General features: G+C 37.2%; 1 protein-coding gene across 2 annotated transcripts in view; it reads left to right on the forward strand.

Annotated features, from left to right (window-relative positions):
• LOC126969528 (lysine-specific demethylase 6A) overlaps positions 1–15,775 on the forward strand; it is a 64,261-nt gene that overhangs the window by 16,230 nt on the left and 32,256 nt on the right. The window contains exon 1 of one of the 2 annotated variants that reach the window (XM_050815004.1): positions 2,161–2,391. The exons of the other annotated variant lie outside the window; for it this stretch is intronic. Within the exon in view, the coding sequence (XP_050670961.1) occupies positions 2,389–2,391 (3 nt within the window). The 5' untranslated portion in view covers positions 2,161–2,388. Of the gene's footprint in view, positions 1–2,160; positions 2,392–15,775 lie in introns of those variants that run through there. 2 annotated transcript variants of the gene reach the window in all.

Genomic DNA, 15,775 nt, shown 5'->3' on the forward strand with positions numbered 1-15,775 from the left:
ACCTTGTGTTTTTTTTCTACAAGGTTAGATAGATCATTTATATAAATTAGGAAGAGAAAGGGTCCTAAAATAGACCCTTGTGGTACCCCCATACCGAGAGGATTCCTAGAAGATCTCCTGCCATTCACATCGACTCTCTGAATCCTATAATTTAAATATCAGAGATCAGAAGATCGAGCGCAGATCCTCTTATACCATAGTAACATACTAATATAGCGTTGAATGTTTAACACGATCAAAAGCCTTAGATAAATCACAGAAGATACCAATTGCATTCTGTGATTCCTCGGAGGCCTCAAAAATATTACTGTTGAGTTCAACACCTGCATCCATAGTCGAGCGTCCCCTAGTTAAGCCAAATTGTTTTATATGAAGTAACATATAAGTGTTAAAGTGAGTAAGCATTTGGCTTAAAATAATATTTTCAAAAATTTTACTAAATGCCGGTAACACCGAAACAGGACGATAGTTATTCGGGTCAGAAGTGAGTCCCGATTTAAATATTTGTGGATGGATTTAAAAAGGAGCTGGGAGCTGCAAATCGTTCTACTCTCTGCAGGCCTTTCAAATGATGATGAGCACCCCTTTTTCAATATCTTAAATTTTACCGAGTTTGCTGAAAATGGGTCGAATCGGGTTCGAGCATCAATTCTTCATCTTATTTACCTTCTTAAACGTTTTCTTTGTTGGTTAATTCTTTAAGTCGAAGTTTTTCACTACGTAAGCTAACTGGCCAATATCGTACGATGTGTAACCAAGCCTTGAAATGCTGCTGCGTAGGACTACGTCGGAACTAGTATTCGAACATACTCTGATTTATATACTTATCTGGCTTCACATTAAAAGCTGAATCTTCAAACAATTGATGTAAGTCAAAATATAAAATATTTCTCTTAAATTCAGATTTGCATTGATTCCCTGTAATAAAGATTAATGTGAAATACAACACCATTCTTTTTACGCCATTACAGGTTCTTATACCCTGCATCAAATTTATTCCACCATTAAAGTTAAAAACAGTATTACTATTAAAACTTTTATGACACGTAGGTAAAACACAAATCCTATCCATTTCCAAAACTACTTTTGAGTGGTTCTGTAATGATGGTTTTGACATTTAAACCTTAGTAACGTGTTAGTAACTACCCTCCTACATCAAAATAATATTTTTCTTTTCAAAATGTCAGAGTTCAATAGTATTAGCTCACCTGCCGACATTGTATTCTTTGTTTGTGATTTGGGTATTTACTACTTAGTAAAGCGCTAATGAATTATCTTCATACTGATTTATCCTAATGTTTTATGATTTTCTAAGTACTTAGTAAGAAAATGTTGCATTATTAATATTGAAAATGTCTGTCACTTACATTCTATGATTTTCTTATTTTTTTAACCGACTTCAAAAAGGAGGAGGAGGGTCTCAATTAGATTGGTATTTTTTTTATGTATGTACACCGTTTCCGCTGAGATTTATGATCCGATATACGTAATTCTTCTATAGTTCAATGCGGAGTAGATGCCATTTGGTCCCATAATTTTACGTAGTAGTTTTCATTTTATGAAAATTTTTGTTTACGTGGATGATGTAATTGTAGTTTGTGTACGGTTTTTTTAGGAGTTTTCTTTTATGTATGTACACCGATTACGATGATATTAATTATGGTCCGATTTACGTGATTCTTCTTAGCATGACAAATAGTAGAATTTTATTAATATTATAGGTATACTTTTTGCATAAGAGGTGTATTAAATTAAATCTCTATCATGTTATTTTATACTTTAGAGTTTTTGAAATCGGGTTTTTTTAAACGTAGTTTTTTTTTATATTCTCTAATCTTCCAAATTTATATTTTTCCATATTTCATGATATTGAATAAACTTTTAATGTAGAATTTTAAATGTTGTTATTTTGGAGAAGCACAATTCATTGTTATTCAAACGTATGAGCGTTTCTTATGTCAGTGTATCACCTAACTAAAAATCTATGACATCGTAACACAATACACCAATGTCCGGATGTCGGCGCGGGGCGGCGGGTTGTATTGTATCACAAGGGCCGGGGGACGCGGGGCGCGGGTGGCGGGAGGTGGTCGTAGGGCGCGGGCCCGGGGGGCGGGGGGCGCTGCACGTTGGTTGCAGCGCGAGGTCGTCGCTCGCTGGCGGCCGCCGTCAGTCCGCAGTCGTGCTCGTCAGTTGGTAGCGGGATGCGGTGACGTAAACTGCATCGGCGCGGGCCGCGATCTAGTGTAGGACGGGACGAGTAGTGTTTTATTTCGTTAGACTGAATGCTCCGGACTCCAGTGTGACTGTGCTTGTGGCGACCGTGACCACCTCCCGCTCTCACTACGCGCGCCGCATCTGCCGCTCCCGGACCCGAGGATCCCCGAAATGGTAAGCGCGGTCGAAGCTCCCGATCGCGGTTTGTTTACGTCGGCCCTTCGCCGCATCTCTTTCTCTCAACCTGCCGCCCCATTCCTGCGTCGCGTTCGCGCACGATCTCGATTTTGTTTTGTTTTCCAAAATCCAGACACCTACCTCGACGGTACCGAGGCTGCTCTCGTCCGGAGGTCGTGTTTTTGTTTGTGTCCATGTTTAGTATGTTTTTTTGTAGTATTTTCGCAGGTAGCGAGCCGACGGATCATCCCACATTTCAGCTTCCTTTCATTAGTCGTTATTATTGTAGCAAAGCATTTGCAAGTAGGTAAATAACGATATGGACGTTGCATAAAATGTAGGTCGGTGGTGTTGTGGTGACTAGCGTGCATTAATGATTTAAGTACACTACGACTACGCCGCTCCCTTCGCCTAGACACGTAGGAGCATCGCGATTGGCCCTTCAGCATCAGTTTAATATATAACATAAGTATCAAACTGTACATAATTTAATTATATTTGGTATATCATGTATTGTATTGTTATACTATTATATTACCTCATTCATAAGATGATACAAAAATTTACAATTTTTTGAAATTCGCTAGAAAATGTAAATTAGAAATAAAATTTGAACAACAAAATGGTATACCTTAAGCGATAAGATTCGAAGCAAATGTTGAATAAAGAACCCAAAGAATAATACAAACCACAAACGGCAGTATACGTGAACGGTAACATCCGTTCCATTGTCATAATATGTCAGGTACCCGTACTTTTCTATCCGGCCCTTTCGAATAGAAAGTATTATAGGCGGGCTCGTTTGAATGCGATCACTTGGGGATTACTTTTTTCGTTCCGTTTCACGCGATGACTGATGAGCGTATCATAATGATTACGTATTGCATGACAGGAAAGTGAGTCATATACTCGTACGTCCGGTAGTTTCGCGCAATTTTACCCGCGCGTCATTGGTCCCGTGGATCGGTGGATCGTAAGTAGTAGGTACGTACAATGAGTATTGTTTTATTATTCAGTACTTCGGGAAATCCATACTACGCGACAGAATATTAAGTAGCTTTTTTTACAAAGTATTTATTGAAATATTCGTGTGGCTTGTTGATGATCAGACGATCAATTCGTATAAAATTTACTTCATGATTATAGTGGTGGCATGATCCTCGTTTTAACCACCGGGCTTCATGCGCATAATGTGAAATTTTAATCGCACCACAACGTGGGGTTGTGCCTAAATGATGTTTGCCACTTTTCTGCTTGCTGTACCACTTTGTGGAGTCATCTATAATCAGCGGCACTCCAGATCAAAACCCATAAATAGGAATCAACCCTGTTCCATATCATATAAGTCATAATTGAATTTTTTAGCCTAAAATCGAGTGAAAATACCGCTGAGTTTACTTTTGGTATCCAAATCAAATAAACAATTTTATTTCTTCATACCTATATCACTTTAAACTTACCGGCAGATAACTGGCAAGATCATACGAATTTTCAGATTGATGATACCCTAACACGGAATGCTAGACTATCACACTAAAACGAAAACCACATGACATTGAAAGTTCGATTTGTTTTTTTCTGCAGTCGCGCGTTGTCATTCGCAAAGATAGATATTTCAACTATTCGCAGTATCTAACTCACTATTAGTCCTCGCTGAGATTTTATAACAAAATTATTAAAGTTAGTTAAATTAAGTTAGCTACTGCTAAATTCTGTAATAATTTAATGATTAAATTAAACTACGATACCAAGAAGCGAGTGTGACGTCGTATATATAGATTATTGAAATATTAATTTTTTATGCTTATCGTTCAGAATTACTAGAGAATTAAATGCTTTCTCGTTTACTTCGTCTAAACATGCTTGGCATGTGTAACTGATTGCAGATATAATATCGTTGAAAACCGGTCGTCGTAGTATCACCGCTAGCCTCAAGCTAACGGTAGTTACCTGGGATCCCACAGAAATATGCCATGATTTCCTATTTCGTATCAAAAGTCGTTCGTAATATTCAATTGAGTTGTTATCGCGCAGCTATTTCGCAGCCTTCTTTACGAGACATTAAACTTTATTCATTTCGCAATTTTGATAGTTATTATCGTCGTATTTTTGTTTCGAGTGATCTTTATTTTTAATGACTATTAGGATACAAAGGCATTTAGTGACACTTCCCGGTGTGTCTTTCCGTTTCTATAATAATTCTTATGTGGGATCGAATTAATTAAAATAATCTCTAGATTATAATTCTCATTGAATTGTAGTGATTGCCTAAGAACTACGTTAATATTATTTTTTATTACATTGTAGATGAAGTAACCTTAGTTTATTTATTGGCAGATATAGTTATCTGACAACAACTTTTGCAAAATCTGCTTGTTGTAGATCTAATCAATTACAAATTTCATGAGCGTTTTAAAAATATGAGGTTTGTTGGAAACACTGCACGCTGCAGCTGGGTGGCACGTGGAAGCAAATCCTTCAGCTAATTTTAATGTGAACCGTCTATCATTCAGCTGAGCTTGATGTTAGATGATCAATCCATCCATTCCATTAGTCACGCTGTCAATCACAATTTACAAACCACACGTTTACCAATAATTGCATTTTTTTCGTCCTTGACATTACAATCCAGTGTATTAATATACTAGCGTATAGAAAAACAAAGAATGCAAATGAAACGAATATCTCTAACGGTGTCTCCGTCTGCAATAAAGAAAATAAAAGGGGATTTGTTGTTACTGTAACCAATTTTGATTGATAAGTCGTAAGCAGTCAGCCACACCTGGCATTAGCTCCTTATTATGTTGATTATAAAACAACCAGTTAACGCACACATTGACGAATTAAAATTGTATGTCTATAGTAAGCCCCCCCTTATAAAACACAAAGTGTGTGTGTGTACGTTTGTATGCACGCCAGAAGTTATACTTCTTTGGCCGAACAAAGCAAAAATCTTTAAAATTATTTATTCCTTGTGCTATTCTATGATTGTAGACAGAATAATATTGTACAAATCTTGCAACGATGGCTTAGACATTTAATTATTAAATAACGAATACGGCTATACGGGCTTGAACCCTTTGCCTATCCTTATAATGAAACCAAAGAAAAAAAAGAAAGTCGCAATTGTCAGAAAATTTTAGGAACCTATACATCACCCTGTTACTTTTGTGTTATAGTGATGCGCGCGCATCTTAAAATTTCACTCTCATAATTTCTTCATAACGCGCCTAACGAAGTATAACTTCAATAATTGCACAGTGGATGTTCTGAAACAGTGTTTATAAGTGTGGATGGTGAGTGTCAATGAGTTATGTAACGGGCTCATCAGCTGCTTCGTGCAGTAGTAATAGTGAGGTAATGACGATATAACAGAGCAGCTTGCGGTGGCGGGAGCAGGTGGTCGCCGGCTGTGGCCGCACCTGTCGCCACCATCAGCTGCTTCTCACCTCCTTTGTCCAACATCTTGTACACTTCTTCATCAAGATTGTCGTTGACGTCTAATGAAAGTGAGTGGGATGATATTTCACCCCAAGGAATTTTACTTATATTCATTAGCGACACCTGTCACGGTGACGGCCGGGGCAATATATTGTGGTCGTATCACAGTATGCTGTGCCATTAATTGTTTAGAGACACGTTTCGAGTAAGATCATTGTTTTCTTGGCGATATTTAATATGTACACTGATGCGGTCGTTTTGATTTCATTCTTTTTAGAATTAAAAACGCTGGTTTACCAAATGCATTCACCATTTAATTCAATTATAATTAGGTAATTCAATACAATCTAATGAATTCGCTGTCTATTAACCTGTGGGACTTTGTTTTGGATTGAAAGGCGACGCTCGTAGCTAGTAAAGTTACTGGGCAAAGAGAGTTGTGACTCGAAGTGACGGGCGCAGTTGTGATGCGGCACCGCATTGTGAAGGGCAGGGCGGCATATCGCTTATATTTTTTTTCTCATATTGTAGCTCTTCTGTATCCATGACACAGTCTCTAATTAAACTAACACCTTATGTACCTTAAGTAATTTATACGTCTAGATATAGACTTTTGCTGCTAGACAACCGATGAAAACAGGCCAGGTTTATTACTTTAGATACGTCTTACACTCGCGACTTGTATGTCGCTTTGTGTTGGTGTGCGTGCATTGTTCAAAATAGAGGTTAACTGTCAACCTCAAATGTTTCGACGTTTTCACAGCTGACAGAGTCTATCTAGACGTATTGATGATCTAAGTTATGTACTTAGTAGCCATCTAGTTACCAGCGATACAATAGTCAATAGATTGCGTAATCAAGCTGTGACACAATATGAAACCTTCAATATTTTGATCGCGTAGTAACAGCTTATCGTGTGCTTGTTATCGTCGCACTCATAGTAGCACGCTATGCCGCACTATCTATGATAATAGTATATTTTATTGTATTATGTTAACATTTTTGCAATAATGTTGCTATCGAATAGGCTGAGCGATATCCGTACACAATGACCGCCGTCTTCCGTACGTCCTTAGCTAATATACACAAATAATTCATGTGCACAGAGCCGATCCTAAATAAATAAAGAGACAAGATGGCCGTCTGTTTCAGTTTGTCTTTAATTGTTTTTAACGTGAAATAGAGTAATAAGTAAGTACGTTGGCTAAATGTGTCAGTTCGTTCACTTTCTATGTTTTAAACTAGATTTTGTCACGTTAAACGCAGAACATGTTAAAATCGAAATGTACCTGGCACTGCACAGTATGCGCATTCAGCCAAAGATGTGTGTTAAGTATAAATCAATGTCAATTTGACGTTAAAGCCTTATTATGCCTTTGGCTTTTGTTACGTTATGCAGCCATTGACAATCGTTCAGATATAGCCAACCATTTATTATACCATCTTAGGATGAGATCATCTATACGTCTAGATAGACTGTGACAGCTGTGAAAACGTCGAAATAATTTGAGGTTATCTGTTAACCTCTATTTTGAACAATGCACGCACACTAACACAAAGTGACATACAAATCGCGAGTGTAAGACGTAGCCTGTCACGCATCCATAAGTAATAAAGCTAACTTGTTTTCATCGGTTGTCTGCAGCAAGAGACTCAACCTATGTCCGCCACAACAAAAGTGTCAAAGTCCTGGTAACATGTTCCGAGTAGTTGTCATAAATGGCGAGTTTTACGAGGGCCGGTTATATTTACGAGGCGGTCGGCGCGTGCGCACTACAGTTTCAGTGCATTCGAATTGCAGATGGCCGCAGCCTTGATCCTTGCACAGCTCTATTTATAACTCCCACGATTATTCGATTTGACAGTATCCTCATAAATAAATCATTGTTATGTCCATGTTTTTGTGCGATACTGTGTCTGGCTTTGTACCAGCCCCAGTCTCACAATAACAACTGCATAAGTTCGAATACTAATATCGCTGAATCCGTTCTTTTGTGTTTCCGTCAGTCTGTCTGTGGAGATATTTTCTCAGAATTATGAATCGTAATCTATCGGTATCGAAACGTTGAAAGTACCTAATAAAAGATAATTATAATCATAATACTATAGCCTTTATTCAGATCTTAACTAACTACTTACATTACTAACAATACTCTAAAATAAACAAACAAAAAAAACTTATTCTAGTATTTTATATGTTTGCCAATCAGCAAAAGCTTCCTTCGATCGTTTCCATTCTTGACTTTGTTGAGCCACTCTTGCCCCTCGTTACTCCTGCCACACTTGTTACTTCTCTGATGTCATCATCCCATCTTTTCTGCGCTCTAGCTCTTTTCCTTTTTACTTCCCTGGGATATCATCTTGTCAGTTTCAAACAAATACTCCTATAAATGGAGTAAGAAAGTGTAGCTAAAATATAATACTACTAGCTGCCGCGACAGACGTTGTTCTGCAGATAATAAAAAAAATACTGTTTTCTAGGAATTTGCCAATAATATTTCAATACATCAAGAATTATTTCGTTCTCCCTGTTGTTATAATGAAATTGCTTCACAGCGGAACTGTCAAACCGTGCGTCACTAAATTCTCTTATAGAAAATATGTCCATACGAAATAAATATTGAAAATAAAAATAATTATTAATAATATAATAATTTATCTTATCTCTCAAGTTGGACCAAACTGCACTCCGTGTAGTAATCCCCATTAAAATCCGTTCATTAGTTTAGGAGTCCATCATGGACAAACAACGTGTCACGTTATTTATATATATTAAGATTATATCACACTGATAAATGAAAACCTAAAGGGTACTTTCCACTGACCTAGAAACATGAAATTTGGCGAGAATCAAGTATCTCAGAACACGTATCACAGCACTGGCTTAGGAAAAAATGGCAAACCTGCATATTATGTCCGCCTTATTCACCTTTATTACTTAATGTAGACTAAGAATACTTTATCTCCAGTGTTAAGAATTAATGTCTAAAAAATTCTAGTCTACTCGCAGAGTAACTGACTGTAATTATAAGATGGAACATCGTTTTGATTTGTGGCAAATACATCCTTTAAAGGTGCGTATTTTGTGTGCGCTAGATCGATCGATAAAAATCGTCGATTGTTAATCTTGAATTGCCATCAAACTCTGGTCCCTATCGAAAAACGACATTTTGTGCATGGGTTACCATGGCAACCAGATTATTATCTAAGATTAAGGAATCTAATACCATTGTAAATACAAAGATATTCTTTAAGATAGTCATATGTCCGGACTAAATAAAGAGGATAAAAGAGCTCCCGTTTAAACTGTTGTTAAGTCATGAGGAATCACAGGAGAGTTGTCTGTCCCGTTAGTCGAGTGGTTTGAATGTGTGCCTCTTCTTGCGTGTCTGGGTGATTGGAATGTCATGTCAGGACAGAACATTGTGAAGGGTGTAGTGGACCATCTCTCATTATTATGAGTGTAAAGGTCGCAACGTCAACACACAATATATGTTGGATCTTACGAAGGCCTTGTAAGAACGCATATTATTTACTAGCTGACCCGGCAAACGTTGTTTTGCCATATAAAGTATAATTTTATTACGGATCCCTAATTTTGAAATAATAGTAATAAATGTTATTTGTTATACGAAATCGTTTTTTCTTTTATTTTTAGTATTTATGGAAAGACGGTAATAATACAGACGGAAGGTATAAATCAAAAGAATACATAATATTTATGTTACATTCATAAGATTATAATAATATAATAATAATAATATCTATTTATTTTCTCCTCACAAAGATCTTAAAGCTAAAACAGTACAGTAGTGTTACATTTTTTTTAACAGATAGTATTTTGTGAGGAGCTGGTGTCTGAAGTAGGTTGACCCTGTATTACAGATCACCAGGACCTCACCCCCAGATTATACAATCTTAATATTATAAAGAATTATTAGGTGGACAAGTTAACCAGGGACGAAGGAACTAAGGTTGTAAATTGATAAAAAAAAATGGAGTAGTTTCTTTGGTGTACACCTTGTTTAGCATATATTTTGCCTTGTGTGTCCAATGATAATATACCTATCATTCTATTGGTGAAAGAGTTTTAAATGTCGATCCAGTAGTTTAATACAAACATCCAAAATACAAATGTTTGCTCTTAATAATATTAAAGTACAGTACCGAATTAGGTCTGCCCTTATTTCATAGACAGTGTATTTTATAATATTAGGCGATCTTACATTCAGATTCAGTTCTGCTTTACTGCAGAGCTACGAACTACAACAGTACGGGCGGGGTGTGGGCCACCCCTGCTCCGTGACCGGCGCGTCACGTACGCACGGCCCTCTACGCAATGAGGACCGAATTTGAGAGGGGCCGCGCGCGCAACACACTTCCTCTGTCGCCAGCTTAATATCCCTCCCCTCGGCCCAAATCTTCGCCCTCTGTTAGCGTCTAGACGCATATCGACGCCCCTCACAAAACCGATGTAAACTTGCGCAATCTTTGGTGTACCAATATTCCCACGATCATGTCATAAGTAGCGGGTTCGATTCAGCTCTTCGATGCTCGAGCGATCATTATTATTAGTTTTGAAAGTTCGAATGATTCTCTGGCAAACAAACCCCTAATACAAAATAATCACATTGTTTTATTTAATAAATTGTTGGAGTAAATAGTAATTTGATTTACAAAACATCATTAATATATAGTGTCATTTGGTCTTGCATAGAAAATTATATGACACAATTTGGCTAGAGTTGGAATGGACAGTGGAATATCGTTAGATGGTGAGACCGCGGTCGTCGACACTAACGGTTTGCTATTTATACCTGCCTCGAAGTGCACCGGAACTCGATGCATTCGCTGCAAGCGTCTCCTCCCTGTCAATGACCCTAAATTACGTTTCCTTGTCGTCCATGTTGCGACCAACAAAATGTCTCAAAATATTTTTAAAGCTTGTAGTGCAACTCACCCACATAAGTTATTTGGTGTCATTAAGACGACTGCATCACATATTGTATGAAAATTTCCACTGCGGTCGCTATCTGTATCTGTGACGATTCAACTCAGAAATACCCGACTATAATCATGCAAATGTTGCAATAGTTCGCCCTTCGCTAATGTTTTTAGGTTGAGTCACAAACGCCCACATCTGTAGGGTCTGCCACCCGCTAGATATCAACTGTGTCAAGCAGTTTGCCCTAGTTTTTACGAGCGCTGCCGTTTCTATTCGTTTTATATTTCTTTGCGCTCGTGTTAATACAGCAATAATATTGCGTGAACTTATATAAAAAAATGTGGTTATTTGACACAATTCTTTTATTAATTCTAATGTTTAAAAAGACAACTTATAACTATAACATCTTTTCTTTTTTTTCTTTCCATAATATGTCAAACTGCTTTTATTGCTAACATATTGCGTGCCTCCCTTTCATCTTAAATAAATTATCCCGCAATTATATATATAATAAAAGAGTGTAGGTACTCTTCTGAAATATTTATGTCTTTGGTATCATCAACATGTGACTGATGTGATCGACTCGTCGAGGTACATTATTATTATTAAAATATATCCACATTAGTATTTCGTACTTCCTTATTGGATGTATCGAGTCATTGTCTACTCTCGGAATTACGTCATCTAGTATTGGAGAATTAGACTAGCACTCATTTATTGCGAGCGTTGCCCGCGCTGGAATTTCCGCGAAAAAATTGGCGCGTCACAATCGCGTCATAATACGTCACGCGGTACGCCTCAAGGTCGAACACTGGGACCTGATTTGGCTAGATAGTTTAGAAGTATAGTCAAAGATTAGTTCGTAAGCAACATTCCCACATTCGTTAGATACAGATAGGCCTACAGGAAGAATTTACATGGATTGAGTTCGATGTCGGGCCGTATTTGTGTCGTCACTATTCGCTTGCCACTATCGAGGAACCTGGCACAGGAGCAAAATCTTTTGAATCACTACATTATGGTTCCGTAACAAGTTACCGAATGCTTATAGATTTGATTAGTCCATCTACATTCGTTTGTTTCGCAAGACGGGAAAATAATGCATAATCTTGGGAGTTGGAATCTTAATTTTAATGAGTTGGATGTCTGTCCAAATCTGAAATTTCTGAATGGTTTAGTCTTGACGATATAATAGCTAACAACTGCAAATTTTAACGTATCTTAAGAACTGCCCTCTGACACAGTAATAAATAAATATTTAAACACACTTTTGAAATCTTAACACACATAAATCAAGCAGCGATTATAGTATCGGATTCAAATAATTCGGTAGTTCTTTAAAGTATATTTTCAGCTTAGAAACAAGATAAACAAACTGGCGGGATAGTATTTGCGAAGGTGTAAACTCACTTATCAACATTGTGCTCCGCGTGAATTGTTGATAATAGAAGCGAATAGTACGAGTAAACAAATAGAGTATTACGTCTGCTGCTGATATTACACAGGTTGGGGAATTTGTGTCGGTTCGCCTTCATAATTTAACGTTACAATTATTGTGTTTGAAAGTATTATCCGCACCATCTAGGAAATTTTTCCATTCGATTCTCTAACAACGTGTAAAAATATACATAGAATGTCATTGATACTATTGGAACACAGTTTTAAAATATTTGTGTTAAGTAACTAATAATTTTCCGTAACATTCCGCAAATCGTATAGATTTTTGATATGTTCGCTTGACATTACTACCGTAAAAAACTTTTAGGAAAGTGTGTGTTGCATGAAACCATGGGCGGCCAATATAACTGGCTTGCTCAGTTGCCCTCCATGAACAAACCGTACTAGAAATTATTATGCGTAAGATACAAAGTAAATATTAGAGAAGTGTGCAATGTAATGTTGTGCGTTAGAAAGCGGCAAGGCGGCCTGTGACCACGAAAACTCGGCGATACGAATAGAAGGGCTCGGTTTTGATCACGTTGTTGCTTGCGAGTTGCGACACGGCGTTTCGTCACCGCTGAACTATTACTTCTCGTCCCACGGCCCTACGATGTAAGCCCTAAGCGACTCAACCCAATAATACGTAGCAATGCCCTCATTGTTCGACGCACAATCTCTGGCGTTGATGCCTCCTATAAGTTTTCACAAAGGGTTGAACCCTTGCAAATAGCAACGTTCGGATGGGGTATAGTTTTTAATTTCACTGCATGTAAATAAGTATTGGACTTGTTAGGGCACTTGTGCACCGCGTATACGACTAGGGAAGTCGTCAAGGGCACTCTATTTTGTAATGTAATAATGGCGTTCAATGTTGAACGCTTAAGGGGACACCGTTTTGCATAACTTTTGTAAACTTTTAACATTTTAAAGTGAATTAAATATTTAACATAAATACACAAAACATTGCAATGTCTTACGATAATTGTAATTACTATGTATAGTAATTATCGAGCATAAGATATAAAAAAGGGAAAACATCAAAAATACATTTCCCAGTTATGATAGTAGACGGACCAGTTCTGTATGTTATAATCTGTTGTTTCGATCGTGAGTAAGACATTTCTAGAAACCTGTTAAGTGGTAAAGGCGCGGTGAAACTGTTTATAAGCGCATCGCTCTTGAGTGTTAGTGCTGGGCTGCTGGCACTGAACGTAGTTGCACTACCTATTGAGCACACTTCCTCATTACTCGACCTCGCTTCTATGCATTGCCAACCATCTATGTATTATTATAACAACTTACATATCGAGGTTTGCTTTATACGAAGAATACAAATTTCTATACGTCATCTAAATACACCCTAAAGATATCATTTTCATATTTCTTTGTTGCTGAAGTTTTGAACTTTATATTCGTTCGTGGTGTAGCTCATGCTTATTGAACGCTTTAGCTTTCTTGCAACACCGAAGGGAAGATAGGAAAGTTGCCGACCTTAAAAGACGGCACGCATTGTATTAGACTCGCAACCAAGTACGTATGTTGATAGCCCCCATCATAATAAAATCACTCCGCTGAACGCATTGATTTCAATAATTCATTCTCATTTAATCATTTCAGGTCAACTGATACTGTATATACGTAATATCAGTTTTCCATTTTTTTTTTCTATACCAATCCAATGTTATAATAATAGTGTACATATTTAGCTTGTAGATACTTGTGACTTAAATTAGCATTGTGTACGTTCCACGCTTGTCGCTTCAAGCTTGTCGACGACCAAATAAGGCGCTAGTTTCTTGATACATTTGAAACCGCTGCTAAAACCTGAATGCTCCGGAACTTTAACGCTCCGTATTGTTTGCTTTACTAATCGTAGAGTAAACCTAGCCGTGCCTGAGGTACCGTAAAGATGGCCTCTTACGTGCTTCGCTCAGGTATCCACCTCGAACAGTGGAACCAAAATAGATAATTATCCATCTATTTTGTTTCCTTACTTCGAAATGTAGTAACAATTCAGATTTTGCCATTTTTCTCTTTTACATCTATAACCTTCAGCTTAATCTTAGATTTTTGTCATACCCTTTGTTTAGGTCAGGTACTTACCTTACATTCACGTCTCGTCTCGGGATATGGGTTGACAACTCTTATTATTTATTGTATAGACAGTTTTCAATATTCATGTTAGATGACGATGATATATTTAAATAAAACACTTTTTAAAGGATTAAAACGCGTGTAATTAATTGTAACTGTGTTTTTACATGTATTTAAGTTAACAAGACCTTTCGAGATCTCGTTTTCAGGGGGGCTGTAGATTACCGGCCGTTTTCAATAACCTATATATCCTTAGTTTAACTTACTAGAGGTAGACAAATCTATCCTTTTACGCTTACTTACATTTTAATAACCTTTCGATAGATAGCATTGGACTATAACTAATAATTGGATATAACTATGGATAGATAAGATCTTGTCATTAAACGGTGATAGCAATGTATCCGTAGATACGTTATTCAAAACGGCCGTAAATGAGTCAAGATAGTATTTGTCATAGTTGTCATTATAAAGTGTAGCGCCATTTGTTGTTTCGGAGGTGGTATTTGCTGTGGACACATGGTTTTTGGCACAATTTACTGACATCATATTTAAAATAATTGTGATTCGTCTGTGTGGATATGGATGCTGATATACGGCAATAGAAACATTTAAATAATAATATGTTTTAGAGTTTCCATCACATCTTACTAAATAGAAACTACGTAAAGTTTTCGTAAAACAGTTCTCTTATTATAGGTCAAAAGTATTAATCCTCAATCCTCGTTTTCAATTCAAACGACAAATAGAATTATTATCGCAGATACGCCAACTTTAGCAAGTATTTCAAATTATACGGGTCAGGGTAAATCCAAACTAGCCAAAGAAATAGTTCACTCATAATCCAAAATACACGTTGTACATAAAGTGGCCGTAAATAGGTTAGCAAGTATGAAATGCTAGTTATCTAACGTTTGGAAGTGGGTCAACGAGTATGACGCGGTGCGGACGGAACGGACCAACCAACAAGCCTTGTTCATTATCTATTTGTGCAAGTACTGTACCGCGTATCGCTCTATTCATATACACGAATGAAAATCAATAAAATGCTGTACTCAACGATTCAATTCACATATTTGTACGTCGACGAGCGCCGGATAAAAGTGAAAATTGCTGCTGTAAATCCATCGCGGAAATGGTTCAAGGGCAATGTTTAATACTAGAATGTTTACATGTTGTCGAGCCTCTGTTATTATCATGCAAATATATTTGGGGATAAAGCGTTTCTTTTGCGATTCAGTGCCTAACAATTTACAAATACTCGATGAATATTATTAGAAGTGGAACGCAACAATATGCAGCGAGTGAACGTAAACTGTAAATGCAGTTCGAGGTACATACAGTTGCCGTGGCAGCAAGGCCTTGATGTAATGTACTCGGGTGAATAATTGCAATGTAATGTAGGTACTTGGTAGTAGATACTAGCGTTGTGCATGTATCGTCGTTGCATCACGCGCCATT

This window comes from Leptidea sinapis, chromosome 18, assembly GCF_905404315.1.
Source record: "Leptidea sinapis chromosome 18, ilLepSina1.1, whole genome shotgun sequence".
In the NCBI taxonomy this organism is placed as follows: Eukaryota; Metazoa; Arthropoda; class Insecta; order Lepidoptera; family Pieridae; genus Leptidea; species Leptidea sinapis.